We start from the raw sequence: 17,653 nt of genomic DNA, 5'->3' as shown, positions 1-17,653 counted from the left end.
ACGCAAAATGGAGCGTGCAGAACACCGGCTCCAACCGGCTTTAAAGGGTTAAATGTCTTTATTTATTTATTTCTCCCAGCTGTGGTTCTGACCTCCAGGTGCTCTTGGTAAACAGTCAGGGTCAAGTTCAGTAGCATAGCAAGCAGCAGCTAACTTAACATGGAAGAGTATGTTTATGATATTACTCCTGGAAAGCAAAGTTAATGAGCTCCATTTTCAAACACTACCACATGTAATGAGCACTAAACTGTAGCCCTGACAGATAAGGGAGGGAGCCAGAATGCTACTGAATCAGCTGCAGAGGTGGGTAGTAACGAGTTACATTTACTCTGTTACATTTACTTGAGTAAGTTTTTGAAAAAAAAATGTACTTTTAAAGTACCTTTTTTGCACAATACTTTTTACTTTTACTTAAATACATTTGTGAAGAAGAAACGGTACTTTTACTCCGCTACATTTGCAAAATTCGACTCGTTACTTTTTGAAAAAGTAATTCGTTTAACACATTAGATAACATGCTGCCAGTGGAGTTTCCGGTAACTTTTTACCAATCAGATGTGGCCATGCAGTCACATGACCAGTTTGAAACTGTGGCGGGCAGAGCGGCCCAAGCGTTTCAAAGTAGCGACACACGTAAAGAAGAAACATGAAAACATGGCAGAGCCAGTCGTCTACGCTAGAGCTGAAGAGGATGAACAGCCTTGGCCTCACATACAAAGGATGTTTCTCTTAAAAGCAGCACAAAAGAACAGCTCTGTCTTCAGCGTCGGTGTCTTCAGTGAGAACAAAACAACAACTTTTCAGCGTGAAACAACTCAGCTCGTGTAACCTGAGTAAGTTTTCTCTAAATATCTTTTAGCTGTGGTTAGCTGGATGTCAGTCTTATGTTACAGTAGCTGTGTCGAGCTGCGAGTCATGTTTTCGGCGCTACGTTGTAGTGAGATAAGTTTGTGGGTGTTTTGTGCAGCTTCGGCTGTCTTTTTAACTGCTCGCTGGTTAGCTAGCGTGAGCTGTAAGCTAACAGCTAACCTGGTTAATGACGCTAGAGTTCCACGCACATGCAAACAGCTCGTCTCTACTGCTTTAACTGTTAAAACAGAAGGCAATACTGCGGCTGACAGGGTTTATTATGTGAAACAGCAGCTTGTTTAGTTTAAACAGTCTGCATTAAGCTGGGCAAACACTGTGATTTTTTTCAGTCACGTTATTCAGCTCCTGCTCAAACTGTACAATTAAATCGCAGGGGTTAGAAGTTCATAGGTCACGATGCAGGTCTCACACTATACGGCCTGATGCTCTGATGCGACCTGTGCAAAGTTGTCTTTGCACAGTACAGCTGATTCAGCTGTACTGTGCAAAGACAACTTTCTGTGGTACAGATGTTACAGATAATGCACAGTGGTTACTCTTAAGAAAAAAAGGGGGCCATGCAACTGTAATCAACACAGATCACCGTCATCCGGAGGAACATCTGCAGACAGAAGGATGTGGCGTAATAACAGTCGCTGCATTTCGGATTAAACAAATGAAACTCAGACCTCAGATATGTGTGCTTTGGCCGTCTAGTTGACTTGAATGAACACGCTCTTTGTGTGCCGATTCCTTGACATTAATGCTTTTTGAGTGTGACATTCCTCATGGTCCAGCAAGCACCGGGACTAGGAACAGAAGAAAATTAGAAAGTAAACAAAGTAAAGAATGAAAGAGGCGGACAAAGAGGAGTATGAAAAGAATGTGGATGGATGGATAAAAATGTCAAATGAGAGAGGGCAAAAGGTAAAGGGGGGGGGATCCCCAGATTTAAGGATACATTTATAGTATATATGGTAGCGGTGTCGGAAGGACAGCTAGACAGGTTTAGCTACCTGTAGTGAACAGGTGATTTCTTACTGGTTTAGAGTAAATTATATTTTCTTTAAGGTCATAATGGTCATTTTTCTGAGCATATTTGTGCTTCAGATAAAATGTTGTACTTTAAGAAAACACATATTTAGAAGCAAAAACTTGTGCGAGAACTCTTAAATATTTATTTGATATTTATTGGGAATCTGCCAAAAAGTATGGGAACATGTACTTTCAAGTTATTTTAAATAGATAATGGCCGCTTTGACCTACTTTACTCAACCAAGTAGGTAAACAGGGGGGGCGGGGTGGAGGTCAAACGCAGGGTATACATTTTTCTGGCTGGATGAATCCACCAAATTACATTCCAGGACTGTCAGAAGTCTGTACACCGTCAGTTGTTGGTTTGTGAAGTAAATGACGAGGAGGTAACTAAGAAATCTCCCCATGGAGCCAAGAAGAGGCAGTTTCAGTTGACCCATCTCATTTGTCCCGTCCCCAGCAGCAAACCATTCTTACACCCAGATTTCTTTGGTGGGACCCCAGCGTTTACGGCTCTTGTCCAGATATAAATACAAGTCAGCTGGAAGACGCTCCGTTCAGGAGAGAAGCTACAGGATTCCAGAGTGATTGGTACCAGTGCTGCAGAAAGTTGACGTTTCCAGTAGTGAGTGGTGCAGCTCTATTGATCTGGTGCCAAAGAAAGATGCAGAGATTTTGTATTGAATTCAGATATTTAAATTCCATGTCTGACTTTGATCCGTGCTTCACGCCTGGAATCGATGATCTGTTAGGAAAAACATCCTGGACCTAAACACATCAGCACTCTGAACTAAAGGATATCGGCAGCTGGCCTCAGCACCAGAGGTAAGAGAACTCACAGCCTTCGAGGGTATGTACCCGTTTAGTTATATCATTGGCCTCCAGGGGGCGCCAGCCACATTTCAGTGACTGAATTGCTGAGCGATATGTCCGAATTTTCAGTAGAATATCTGGATGATGTGGTGGTGTACAGTTGGGACTGGGAAGAGTAAATAAATCCTACAACATAAAGCCTCTTGGGTTGGGCATCAGCCCTCGCCGCTGCACAGGTACCCATAGAGTACCTGAGCTTTGTTGTTAGTTAGGCAGGGTCAAGCTACAAGCTGGGAAAATGGATGCTATCCAGTCCTTTCCTGTTCCACTGAGAGGAAGGGTGAGCTGAAAGGCTTCATATGCCTGGTTGGGTGGTACAGAAAATGTACCCCCCATTTGCAGAGAGTTGAGTGACTTCACCAAGAATTTAGCCCCTAACAAGGTACTAAGGTAATGGAGAAATGCACAAGAGCATTCAGAGATCCAGGCTGTTCTCCACAGCATTCATCGAGCCATTCATCCTGCAGAGATGCGGTCCTCCTACAAAGAGGGAGGCCAGTGTTATTCCTCTGTTGAAAGATGTTGGGCAGAGAGGTGAGGTACTTGATGGTAGAAATGAGTGTTTGGCAATGAAGTGGCATTTGAATCCTTCAGATATCATCTCTGCTTTGATGCCACTTCCTCATGGAGACTGATCATCACGCCCCCCAGTGGCTGTCTCATGTGGTGGCTGACTGACTGACTAGAAAAACTGAGTAGTGAAATCTTTATCCCTGCTGTAGTGAGAGGAGGTAATGAAAATGTATTCCATTACTGCTTTGCTGCATTTTGTTTTAGGTAATAACATTTTCTGGGCACAGCTGCACTTTAGGAAAACGTTTGCACATTAAAAAGCACAAACCCAGACGTCAGAACACGCGTGGGCTTGTATGGTTATATGATCTTAAAGTAAATAATATATTTGTGGGTGATGATGGTGACAGTTTTAATAGCAGGCTATAACAGAAAAAATGTTACATGGCTTAACTGTCAAATTAAGTAAACTAAAATTAATTCAAATTTCATTTGTAAATTAAATGTTTGATAAATAAAAATAACTAAAGTTGGTTGGCACCAAGTCCTGCCTCTGCCTGGCATGATTGGTCACTCGGGTCCAATCAAACAGCTCAGCAGCTTTCTGTGGTGGGGACCCTTTTGCTGCGTAATTTGCAGTTTTCTGCACAGCGCAGCCCCTCGTTTAGAAACGAGCTTGTCGATGTGTTTGGCTGGTCTTTCTGTGGTGCCGCAGTGACTGTTGCTAACAGTCATCTAAAACAATGAAGAAATATTGCAGTAAATGGCGTTTTACGACAGCAAGAAATAAAAGCGAGACTGTATTATGAAACAATACATTTTTTTATATTGTCATCCGATATATTTCGGCATATCGCACAGCCCTAAGCAGGAGTGGAGCACAATACCTGAAATTTTGGAGTGGATTTACTTGACATGCTTTTAAAAAAAAAAAAAAAAAAAAAAAAAAAAAAAGGTAAAACTTCACAAAACGCTCACAATCCTATCTGCAGTGTTGTATCGGTGTGTTAGTCTCAGCCATCGTTTCTGTCTATATCAGATACCCTGAGACAGACCAGAAACGGATGCATGATAACAGATACACGGGATTCCAGGTCAGCTGTGTGCCACGATGACAAAAAGAGGAGGACACGTCCTGCATCCGATTAGCACAACGAGCACCGGTAATCAGCTATTTGTGCATTTAAGACTTTTTTTTGGCAATGCCATACTGTCTAGAGCTACAAACACATTTATAAAGATGCAAGACATAAATCTTACATCATATGCACGTAATGTAAAAAGAGGAATCTGACCTTCATCATATCTTTGTTTGGACACACTCCCTGGTAATGCACTGGGCACGCCCTCATAAAGGCCTTCACCCACAAAGTCTGTGTAGAAAAGCATAAAAGACATGACAGCCATCCAGCTGCAGAGCTGAGCCACGCACAGCTGCCTCATCACCCGTGGAACGTGGCAGTAGCTCCTGTAAATGGCCGGCGTCATGGACCAGCATGTCCTCAGTAAGCACATCAGGGGTCCAGACTTGAGGAGCCTCAGCTTGCACTTCAGCAGGTAGCAGCACGAGCGTGGCACGCCACACCGGCCGGCCTCCATCACACCGGTCCCCGGCTCCAGTAGAGATCCCGACTCTCCCGCGCCGCTGTTGGCACAAGAGGGTTCCTCGGACACCTTCATGGTGATTAGCACACTGGAGATGAAGATGAGGATGAGGAGGGAAAAGAGGCACTCTGCTTGGCCTCCCAAGTAAACAGAGAGGAGGCCGTGACTCCAGTCCAGCGCAGGTAGCAAATAACCCACACAGCCTCCCAAGCTCACCATGAAGGAGAACATGGCAAAGGCTTGGCTGCAGTCCTCCTCATCCCGATACAAATCTGACAGAAGAGCCTCCAGCGGTGTGAAGCAAACTTGTCCACAGAAGTCAAGGAGCCCAACACCAAGGATCAGGAAGCCCACCTGGAACACGGAGGAAACGCAAGGTTATATGGAGGACACAGTCTTCAAACGAATAAACTCTCGGGAAGAATTTACCCTTTGTCTGAAAAACTCAAATTCAAACAAACATTTCACACACCTGGAGCGTGCGGCCACCCCATGCAACGCGGGCTGCCAGGACGTCAGCGTGGGGAATAATGAAAAGCGCCAGAAGGACTCCCATCGACAACAGCCAGATGAAAGGCCGCCTCCTGCCGTAACTGCTGTTGCACTGGTCACTGGCTGAGCCGATCAGGGGGATGAACAACAGGCCAAGCACTGGCCCGATGCCTGCAGGTACAACCAGGCAAACACAGAAGTCAGAGATCATACTAACAAACCATAAGATGCAAAGACAAAGCATAAAGAAACACAGACAATGTTGGGGAAAACATGTATTCACAGATGTCGATGTGGCGGAAAAATCAAAACCAATCCCTATCAACTCAAACATGTCTTTGCCACAAACACCAGTATGGTTAAAAGATACTAGAACTGGTCGAATGGAGCCAGATTTTTACTGGTTGCCTTAGATTCTTTGTTATCAACCTCAGGGGTGAACTGCATGCGTCTCTGCCATCATTAATGACTGCTGAGGTGACGGTTCCTACAGATGGCTCGCTGCCTGAAGGTAGCAGTCATCCTTCACACGTGGCTGGGTCTGGCTAATTAGAACACACCATGAGACGCTGGTCCACACAAGATCTAATGTGATGAGATCTCAGGGCTAGATTTTGACATTTAAGAAGGTGCCCCGTGAAGTACTCTTACATCATTTCTCATCAAAAGGAATTCGTGCGTGCCCAGTGGCCACGCTGTCCTTCATTTAAGTGTTTACAGAACGCACGAAAAATAAAAATACACAGAAGCCTGTTAATCATGAACGCTATTCTGCAGCACCTCTAACGTGACACGTGTGTGTTAGAGTCCGGCGTAAAAGTAAAGCAGCAAATATGGGGAAGAAACTTAAGGTCAGAAAGACCCGAAAAGATCAATTCTACCACCAAAGAAACAGGTCATCGCTCTCGTTCCTCCAAACTGATCCAGCTTAACCGCAAGTTCCAGTTTCTGCAGAAAGTCTGAGCTCTGGTGGATCTGTGCCCTGCACCTGGAGGGTGGTTGCAAATAGCGTCTAAGTTTACGCTCGTTTCAAGTCTGATTATCGGTGTTGACTTGGTCCCCATTAAGCCCATCCCCAACGTAAAGGCCATCGCCCACTGAGAAATGCAGACAGGCTCTCAGAAAGGAGCCTCAGACTTGGAAAGTGGATGTTAAACGACAGAGCCCCAAACGTGGGAACACTTTTCCCAAGTTCGCCTGACTCTAATGGCTCTGAAGTCGCCCTGTGAGTTTCTTACCAACGGTGGCACCTTTGTCTCCAAAGAGACTAACGTTCAAAAAGTAGTAAATGGCCTGCATTTGTATAGCGCTTTTCTAGTCCATAGGACCCCAAAGCGCTTTACACTACATTCACCCATTCACACACACATTCACACACTGGTGATGGCAGCTACATTGTAGCCACAGCTGCCCTAGGGCGCACTGACAGAGGCGAGGCTGCCGGACACAGGCGCCACCGGGCCCTCTGACCACCACCAGTAGGCAAACACGGGGTTAGTATCTTGCCCAAGGATATTTGGCATGCAGCCAGGATGCAGCCTGGGATCGAACCACCGACCTTCTGATTAGGGGCTGACCTGCTCTGCCACCTGAGCTACAGCCACCCAACATGGACACACAAGCAAGATCAATTTGCACTCTTTCTGCAGTTTGACAAGAAAGTGAAACATGAAGAGAATTCTTAAAAGCATGAACTGAAAGGAGCCACTTAAACTGGGAAATGGAGACAGGTAGAACAAATACGCTGCTGCCAGCGAGTCTACCCTCGATCACATTTCTCCCTCTGCAGCTGTGGAGGCCCCTCAAAACAATCCTTATCATCTACAGCTGGAAGTGTCACTGCATCAAACATTCCCCACTCACTCTTACCTCTCCTAAACACAATGCAAACTCCAGTTTAGAAACACGCATGTGTGCTATGAAAAATAGCCAATACAATGAATAAAAAAGCGTCACATGTGCTCAACTAAACGTACTTACGATTAAATGCTAAAAAGCAGAACGCTCTCTGCCCCAGTAAGAGAAACTAGAGAAAGAAAGTAATTACTGTTGGATGAAGCAACCACAAATGGCTATTAGATACAGCAGACAGCAGCCATCGGAGAACTTGACACTGCTGCTTGGGGAAATTAGCTATAAGCCTCCCAAGACACGATATCCATCTTCATTCAAATAACATCCCAGCACTCCATTATAATACAAGCATATAGGAATTAGGTTGAAAGCCATTTCCAGATTGGCTTACAGTGCAGCGTGTTTGAGAGCAACGCTACAGTGAAATCATTTTTCTTCATATCACAAGCAGCTGTTAGAGAAGTGCAAGAGTAGGAGGGGATATTGTTTTATACAGCTGAATGGCCATTTCTGTTGTGCACTCTGAGCCTTTTGTTACGGTGGAATTATATCTATCATCAGTACAGTCACAAGGCAACGTCTCAAACAGACGCCTGCAGTGAGGACCACGGGAATGCCATTTGCACTTACAGGATAAAGCAATTATTCATATTAGCACACAGTACAAATGCTAACAGTCCAATCAGACAGGTAAAGTGAATAACAGTGATCGTCTCTTTTTCCTCAGTGGGGATGTTACTTTGTCACGTACGACCCACCGAAACGCTGTTGCAGACTAAAGGTCATGAACTCGTTTTTAGTTCGTAGTCCACATGTCGAACAATTTCAACTAAAGTGGGCCTTCCCTGTAAGCGCAGTCACCGAACCGGCTCATTAATGCAAATATCCAAATAGCCAATGCCATGGCAGCAACTCATAGTATTTAGGCATATACAGATGGTCAACATGGTATGCAGGCAACCCGCTGAAGTTCAAATCACCAAAACTGGACAACAGAAGATTGGGGAAAATGTTGTATTGACTTCTGCCTGAATTTGGCGTCAACAACATTAAAGCACAGATACATGGAGCCTTGTATCAACAGTGCCGTTGGTGTAATGGTCTGAGTATTGCTGGTGACCCTGTCTACACCGACTACATCCTCTGATGGCTTCCAGCAGGATGAAGCAGCATCCCGCAAAGCTCAGACATCTCAAACTGGTTTCTTAAACACGACAACGAGTTCACTGCACTCCAATGGCCTCCACAGCCATCAGATGCCAATCCAATAGAGTATCCTTTGGGATGTAGTAACGCAGGGGATTTGGTCCATTTCAGCTTCACCACCTTTGGCTGAAGCTTCCAACGATTCAGGCTACGTCCACACTAATGCGTTTGCATTTGAAAACACATCGTTTTCTCTCCGTTTTGGCCTCCTGTCCACGCTGAGACGGCGTTTTCGCTCAAGGAAAACGCAGCATTTTGAAAACGTATACATTTGAAAACGGTTGCAGTGTGGACAGCGAAAACAGAGACTATCGAAAACGATGACGCATGTTAGTCATGTGATGCAGTCATGTGACTAATTAAACAAAGATAGCGGAGGGCATTATACAGCAGTTGTTTTGTTTGAGTTAGTATCAGTCTGCACGCGCTCCAGAGAGCTTTTCTTCAAATTCTTTAATTCTCACTCGCTTTTGCAACTTTGTACTTTTGTGTTACTCGCAGCAACAACTCCACCTCATTGTGAGTCCATTTAACAAACTCGGTGCTTTTCCTCAACATTCTGCCGCGACGTTTCAAAGAGCCGGAAAGTAAATAAGCAGCAGACAGAAATGAGGCAGGTCGAATCTTCTTGCATTTCACGCATGCGCAGGACTGGAACGTCAGCGTTTTCGGCCTTTTCAATGTGGACGCACAACTCTGAAAACGACTGAAAATGCTAGTGTGGAGCGTTTTCAGACATAAACACAGTTGTCAAATCTATCCGTGCTGGTGTGGACGCAGCCTCAGACCTGTGAATAAATGTATTCATTTGAAGAACTCCTCAAAGGGTAGTGCTAACGATCTCAGGGACTGATTACCAACCGGCTGCCAATCAAGGTGAACTTTTAGCTCGTGTTCCAAGAATAAGAGAATGCTTCAAATCAAATTATCGTTAATAATAGATCCACATTAAATGTAATTTGCCTCATTATAATTTAATAATAGCATCTTGACATTCACCCAACACAGCTGAAACACCTCTGCACCCTTTTGGAAAGAACGCGTTTGTGTGAAGAGCGGTTACATCCATTACCGTCATCATCATCAAAGGGGAAACACAAGCATGTCATCACTGTTTATTAGTTTGATTTCGAAATGAGTGTGAGCTGAAGAAACTGCGGGTTTGGAGAAATGGCCTTTTGTCTACCACTCTGCACTACTGAGCCGTCGCCATCACGCCTCACACCAGAAACGGTATCGGTTATAGGCAATAAGATCATCAAGCCTTTTTTTAAAACTTGATTTATTAGTTGTAATCTTTTAACTTTATGCATCAAGCAAAGATTAAATTATCTGCACCATTCTCTGACTGGAAGAAATTAGTTTAACATTTAAACCTATTTTCTGCACATTCCAGCTCATAAAATAAAATGGTTTTTGTGTTTACACTCAGTCTTTCAAATAGATGCAAGTAAAACACAGCAGAAAATAAATAAAGTCAGCAGCCCTGTTGTTCTATTTTCACCTGTTTAGCAGGAGTGGGGCAGGTGGATGTTTGCCGTGGTGCAGGTGTGCCGCAGCGGTCAGTGGAAGAATCTGGGAGTTTCTCATTCCCCTGGTAGCGCACTCGGTGCTTGTTTTCTTCCCGCGCACAACGGACACTAATGTTTTTGTCACTTTTTACAGAATCAAACTCAAAGTAAGGCCAGTACTTCCACGCTTTAAACGCTGCACGCTCATACTCTCTCTGCACTCCATATATGATCCATTGTTGATCTGCACACAGCTGTTGTCACGAACGTCGCACTCGCTTACGTCACTGTCGTGAGACATTCTCGCAAAAAAAAAAAAAAAAAAAAAAAAAAAAAAAAAAATCACGGTTTTAGTAACGCAGTGTGCTTACGGGAAAGTAACAGTAATCTAATTACCTTTTTTGCAATAGTAATCCCTTACTTTACTCGTTACTTGAAAAAAGTAATTGGATTACAGTAACGCATTACTTGTAACTCGTTACTGTATTTTCATGTAAGCAACAAAGTTGGGTTAATATGTTCACATTACAGTGGCTCCAAACACTGAATGAAGCAGCTCTGTGTGTCTGACGGTCTGGAGGACGTGGCTCTTCCTCCCACAGTTCTCCTCCCTGCTGCCTGATTGCCACACTGACAAAACAGGTGAGTTGACCACTTACCTCCATAAAGACCTCAATTATGTTTTTATGACCTAAATGGAAGATGGCTGCCCCGACGCGTACTCGCACTCCCATGCTACACCCCCCACTGTGACACACAAATTTAGCTGCCACTGGATCTTATATACAGTGCTTCTGCAAAAATTAATGCCGATAGCTTTACACTACAGCAAAACCTACGAAATTCACAGAAACCCTGCTTTTTGTCCTTTTGATCTTCCTGCAGATGCACAAAAATTATGTTTATTAGTTTGCAACGTATAAAGTGTCACAGAATCACTGATCAGTGTTTCCTTACAGTATATCTGGGCCGAAACACCCAGGTACTATTATATAAATTATATACTATATATCATATTATTATTGGAGATAATGTGTCATTCAGAGTTAGTGGACTAGACCAGCGGTCCCCAACCCCCGGGCCACGGACCGGTACAGGTTCGTGAGTCGTTTGGTACCGGGCTGTGAAAGTTATGGTTTTCACGGTTTTTATCGCCGCTAATAAAGTTACACAATTACACAGTGAATTCGCCTTTATTATTATATTTACAAAATACCACAGTTTTTGTTTTGGTCGTATAATTTTATTTTTTATTATTTTTCCGCTGCACCTTAAAGGCCGGTCCATGGCGCTAAAACGGTTGGACCGCTGGACTCGAGCACAGTCTCCTATTCGGTCCTTGCCAACCAGCCAGGCCTAGCTCAAGGCAAAAACCAATGTTTTATACTGGTCTGGTTTTTGTGTTTGTTTGGGTTTTTTTGTCAAAGACACTCGGAAACAGGAAATGCTCATTATTAGTCACTCTGGTTCCCAGCTCTCGTGTCTAACGTATCAATTATACCATGAAACTATTATTTAAAATACATATCGTCATTGAACCAGCCATCGAGGAGATAGACAGGACACGCAGCTGAAACCTGCAGGGTGGGCGGTCCCACCTTTGCCTTTCATGTTTAACAGAAAGAGATGAAACGACGAGAGAGCATGAATACGTGTACGAGAGTGAGGCTTAAGTGCATGCAAACACCCACACCGCGAGGTGCCGAAAAGGCCTAGTAATTAGCTTACCTAGCACCATGGTCATGTACCGCTCTTCTACTCCAGCCTCCAGCAGCAGTGGAGGAACGTATGTGATCCCAGCTGCCACACAGATCTCCAGGCCACAGGTCAGGGAGTTCAGGAGAACAAGACGCCAATGAGACCTCCATCCAGGCATATTTACAGAGGCTGGGTCGCCTTTCCTTCCCTCTGGGATGGTCACTACTGGGGGCAGGGAAGGGGGGAAGGATCTGGATAGGGACAAAGGGGGGGATGAGGGGAAGCAGATGGTGCCCCGGTCGGACCTGAGGACTGTCGCAAAGGGACAGCAGCAAAGACACTTTGATGTCTCAGATGACCTGGAGGATTCATCCTCTTCTCAGCATTCTGGATCTGAAGAGCAAAAGAAAAGCTTTCAGTGCACAGTCACATCATGACCATCGTGCAGAAATTACCAGTTTGAAAGCTGAAATAAAACCTGAGCAAAACCGATTATTCACAGGATGACACCTGTAAAGCCACAGATGTCAGTGGCTTCAGGTTACACAGGGGATTATCAGCATCCTTGTAACAGAACACAACCTCAAACAGGTTGCATTATATGTTCCAAAGACACGGAAATGGCAGCAAAAGTCAAAAAGCAATGATGGATTCTCTGAGCTCTTCACCAACAGCTTCAGGGCAGCACGAACAACAACAGGGAAAGCAGATGAGTCAGCTGGAGCAACGTGGCAAACCATTTGCTATGCAAATTACTCTCTGCTGTTTTCCTTGCTCGCTTTTTTCCGCCTCGTTTTAAAATATGCCAGAGATGTAGAAAAAAATTAACCATTAGCTTTCGGAAAAGTTGAATTTCTCTTTTCTTACTATCCCTCACCACGACACTTGACAGGAGCACCAGTATTAGCACCCACACCTCCCGGAGCCTACACTGTCATTATTGCATTATTGAGCTCTGATTGGAGCTTTAGTCACATATTCTGCAGATTATTGTTGAACTCAATGAGCAATAAAAGATCTTTGCTGGGCAGAAAGGATCAGGCAAGATGATCAGTCGAGTCACCTGTAACGTATACAACACGTCATCCCATCACCTAACATAACGACGACTGAGACAAATTGTCGGCACGTTACGCGTTCTGAGGCGTGAGACGGGTCAGAATGAACCTATACATGTGTTTTACATGTGACATGAAAATCAACCTAACAAATCGTCATGTATGTTAAATCTGTTCACGTCCTGATCCTGAATCACTTTGGAAAACACGATGTAGTAGCGTTAAGCTTACGCGAATGGACAGCTGGAGTCTCTGCTTGAGCGTGCCTTAGCGCCACGAGCGGCTTTCTGTTGGATTCAACTGACAACCCAGAGCGTTTCATAAGGACTTGGAATAGCACCTTTCGCATTAGCATGTGACGCCCAGGGGCGGGGCAAATCATCAGTATGTTACGCGTTGGGAATGATAATGCTCTGACTGTATATGGCAGGGGTGTCCAACTCCAGGCCTCGAGGGCCGGTGTCCTGCAGGTTTTAGATCTCACTCTGGGTCAACACACCTGAATCAGATGTTTAGTTCATTACCAGGCCTCTGGAGAACTTGAAGACATGTCAAGGAGCTAATTTACCCATTTGAATCAGCTGTGTTGGATCAAGGACGGGTCTAAAACCTGGAGGACACTGGCCATCGAGGCCTGGAGTTCCCCAACCCCGGTATATGGGCTCAGCATGCCAGACACTACTACAGGATCCAATGTGATGCCAGATAGAGGCAGACTGACAACACCGTCATCGACAGTTTGGTCAAGTTGGTGCTTTTAGGTTCAAAAGAACAACAACTGTATCCTTATTGATCACGTTGACAGACGACCCAAACACACATTGAAGCATACGTTCTCCAACATGTTTTTAAAAGTTGTTTAATTCTAGTCAAATCATAACAGCCTCGTGAAACTCTCACTTTCCCAATCAAACAGCATGTATTCACTCCATATACCTGAAAGTGCTCCAATCATTCACCCGAACATGCCGATAAGGCGACCAGTCTCTCAGTGTTTTGAACTGAGTCTGAAAACCAAAAGCAGAATCTTACATAAACTGAAATATCTGGAAACAGCAGAAGAGGCAGATTGATGAAAGTCCTCTAAATAGAAAACTGCCATCCATGAACATCCATGTGCAGATCGCACTGCTTCCTGGAGCAGAAAATAAACAAAAACACAACCAAGAGAAACACTGTCGTCATCATCCACCAATGAGACGGTGTGTTCTGTTAAAGCAGAGGGGCAGAGCACGAATGGTCAGAACAGCCACAACCACAAAAACAAGGCGCTATATTTGCATTTAGTGTGACATTTATCTGCCAATGCTGCCCATCTGTTCACTCCCAGCAAACAAAATGGATGTGATCATCTCAGACGAGACTCGGTTAAGCACAGATGGGTTCAGTCGGTATTTCAAGGACTTTCCACTTTGCTGGGTGGGAAAAAAAACCAAAAAACCTCTTTAAAAAAAACAAACAAACAACAAAACATACAGCATACACTATTATATATCGTACATATATTTATTAGTTTCAGGTTGGCCATTCTTGTATTTTGCTCGTTTGTGTTGTTGTGTTTGCACATCTCTGTTGCTTGTGAAGCTCGCACACAAGAATTTCACTCGCATGTGCTGTGCCAGTGTGCCTGCACATGTGATGTGACAATAAAAGTGATTTGATTTTGATTTGAAACAGCTGATAAAGACATAAAATAGTGGCCAAGCCATTTTCCCCACCAGTGGCTTTTGAATAGTATAAGGTGTTAGCTAAGAGGTCCATTTAAAATCTCTGATGCCTTTCACATCATTACAAATCAGGGACATTAACTGAATGCTATCAACACCACTGCAAGACTTCCTCAGGCATTCATACATTCCCATCTTTGTCATTATGACACTTTTGATATAGAGGCTCTCTGAGAATCTGAAGGACAATGCAACAGTGTTAGCAGGCCGGGCCGATCAGGCGCCCGGGTCACAGGGAGAGAGAGGTCCATTTCACACCCGTCAGATCTTATTCCCACCCAGCCTGGACGCACTGAAAGACACTCATCAGGGGATCAGCCTTTGCCCCTGGGCCTGTCTGGCCACTACAACCCCCTACCAACATTCTCTGTGTGTGTGTGTGTGTGTGTGTGAGAGAGGATTTCTTCCTCATCCTTCCTCTGAGGTCAGCTTTATCTTTGACCTGCATTCTAAGAGGAACCTTCTGACATCTTTATGGTTCTCGGTGTGAACGCCTTCCACCGCAGCCCCATCTGACTCTGTTAGACTGAAAAAGTGGCAAGAGTACAGAAATCTGATTTTCCCAAATGCGCGTCAGATTACAGTGTTTTGGAAATGAAACTGTGTCGAACTAAAGAAGGACTGCAAGACAGCAGTGCAGAGTGACATTCATTCATGCTCCTTAACCTCCTAGGACCTGCGTCCACCTATGTGGACATCCCATTTTGTGTTATTTAGACCAAAATACTTAATTTTGCTCTATAAGGGCCTGATATCCACTTACGAGGACATTATGCTGCTACTGTTCTATCGAAATTTTAAACGAATATCCTCATATGTGGCTCTCATTTTTCTTAGAAACAAAAATAAGGTAAAAAAAAATATATATATATATATATATATATATATATATATATATATATATATATATATATATATATATATATATATATCTGGTAATTCTTTTTTACATTCGTTAGGTCCCAATCTGCCCAAATATCAAAGAGAAATTAAAAATGCTGCTGTGGAAGAGTTCAGGTCTTAGGAGGTTAAAGTCAAATATAAAAAATAGGGTCAGTTTATTGTAAATTGTAGCTCTACAGCTAACAAAGCGTTTGTGGTGCCGTTTTAAAGCAGAACGGAGCTTTCAAGCTCTCAAGTCTGCATGTTAGGGAGAGGGGACAAAGGAGACACACACACACTCCACTGCTTACTTAATGACACCTGACTCTACAATGCATTGCAGTCATGACCTTCATCTTCACGTAGCCTCGGAGACACAAAGGCACGCTTAGGCTGTTAGACAAATGACTTTCCTGCTGCTCACCTGACAAATAACACAACCGGAGCCAGACAGGTGACGGCGAGGAGATGGAGGCTGGTTTACTGTTGTCAGCTCTCCTTTTGCTCCATTACCAATTCCTATTCAGCCTCGCCCCCTCCCAACTCACAAAAATCAGCCCTAATGACTCCGAGTGGTATTCTTAGAATACAAAACAGCCTTTGTATACATTGTGCCAGGGAGAGTAATTTAATAGAGGGAGGTATTAACTCCAGACTAAATGTTTTGATGCAGGATTCTTATAGACGGTAAGATACAGGAAGCATGTTTGGGTACGAGCGGAGGGTCTCGCAGCAGATATCAAGGTTTGTAAGAGAAGAGCGGAAGGAATTGTTTTGAGATGACATCACAGCCAAAAACACAGCGGAGGCCGTGGCTGCAGAAACAGCAGGAGGCTCTGGTTGGCTGCTTGGCTCACGCTGAATGGCTGCAGCACTATAGCCGCTCTGCCTCTCCGGTTCCTGGACATTAATGGACCCAATCGTCTGCACTGAGAGACAAGCAAGACCAGTCTTTATGCAGACCGCTTGTTTGGCCAGCAAACCTTTTTCTATGGCTCTCTCTGTAAAACAAGACAAAGTTAAGCTGGACCTTTACTTGGTCCTGGAAGCTGCTTAGAGAGGAGCACTGTAGAAAAGTAGCAGGTGAAAAGGAAACAAACAGGTTACACCTGGAAGGTCCTCGAGGTGGGCTCCCATCAGACATGGGATCTCTACAGAAACAAGTATCAAGAGGCCAAATTAGACCCAAATTATTGGATTACCATCCCCGTTTAGGAATTCAAAACGTGCACCAAGATGAGATCAAGTAAAAAAACCAACATACTTTTACTAAACAAATGCTTCAATCTCTTCTTTACACGTCAGTTCAGATGGTTTTGCTGCTTTGCACATTAACTGGCATTTGAGCTGCTTTGGCTTCCTGATTTGCGTGACTTCAACACTCAGCACGCGAAACCAAAGCCTTTCACAGGTCCGCTAGGGTCAGAGACACGTAAAGTTCGTGGCCACACAGTGAGTGCAAGGGTCGTGCGGACATCTGCGTGCCATTTATGGATTTGGTGACGTGCATGTATGAGCTTTATGTTACTACGAACCAGCTGCACATGCGTCACAGGTGAGTATGAGGGAGCGACCGCTCATTCAGTCCTCTCCAACCGTCCACGTCTGCATCTTCCCTCAGCATGTGCATAAGCATACATTATTAATTTGTCTCCAGGGGGTAAATGAGACTCTTCTTCATCCTGGCGTTGTTCCCGCTGGTGCAGGGTCTGCTCTTCGGCAAAGGTTTGGTTCTACATTTGGTTCTGTCCGAGGCGTCCTCAGGCGATGCGTTGACGGTCTTAATGTCTTCCTTGATTTTGTCCATCCACCGTTTCTTCAGTCTGCCTCGAGGCCGGCGTCCTTCTGGGTCGATCCTCATAGCCGTTTTTGCTACAGAGTTCTCATCGCTTCGAATCACATGTCCGTACCACCTCAGGCTCAAGCATCTGCAGTAAATGATATTGTAAACCTATAAATTAATGAACATACCACAGTCAGTTCATTCGAATTTTAAGCTGCAATCCAACAGTTTGACAGCGAGCCCACACTCGGCACTTGCTCCAGACTATGTGCAGTCTGTGAGCCGTTTGCTGTGTAGCAACAGATGCGTCAGTGACATTTTCCATTCAGCCCAGTCTTCCTCCTGCAGTCGCACCTCAGAAAATAAGAACTCGACAGCAGTGGAATCAAGTTTATTCTCAAGCAAGTTTATTCTTAGCTGGCTGCAAATTTAGTGATGCCACGCAGCTGCATTTGTTAAACGACAGTCCAGCTGTGAACAACAGGATACTCTTCTGTACTGTGAAGAATTAAGAGGCAAAGGAGGGCCAACCCAGTATTAGCTAGGTCTAAGTAAAAAAAAAAAAAA

General features: G+C 44.4%; 1 protein-coding gene across 7 annotated transcripts in view; it reads right to left on the bottom strand.

Annotated features, from left to right (window-relative positions):
• The window catches only part of LOC146664476 (solute carrier family 45 member 3), a 43,360-nt gene that overhangs the window by 8,310 nt on the left and 17,397 nt on the right, over window positions 1–17,653 (bottom strand). For all 7 annotated transcript variants that reach the window (XM_085411567.1, XM_085411571.1, XM_085411569.1 and 4 more), the window contains 3 exons: window positions 11,667–12,029; window positions 5,348–5,538; window positions 4,566–5,229 (listed from right to left, as the gene is read on the bottom strand). In XM_085411567.1, the coding sequence (XP_085267693.1) occupies window positions 4,566–5,229; window positions 5,348–5,538; window positions 11,667–11,814 (1,003 nt within the window). In that variant the 5' untranslated portion in view covers window positions 11,815–12,029. The remainder of the gene's footprint in view (window positions 1–4,565; window positions 5,230–5,347; window positions 5,539–11,666; window positions 12,030–17,653) is intronic.

The sequence above is a fragment of the Rhamphochromis longiceps genome, linkage group LG7, assembly GCF_057381845.1.
Source record: "Rhamphochromis longiceps isolate RC_006_pf linkage group LG7, R_longiceps_female_GT1.1, whole genome shotgun sequence".
NCBI classification, from domain to species: Eukaryota; Metazoa; Chordata; class Actinopteri; order Cichliformes; family Cichlidae; genus Rhamphochromis; species Rhamphochromis longiceps.
The sequence above is the reverse complement of the archived record's forward strand: the minus strand, read 5'-3'. Positions and strand labels throughout refer to the sequence as shown.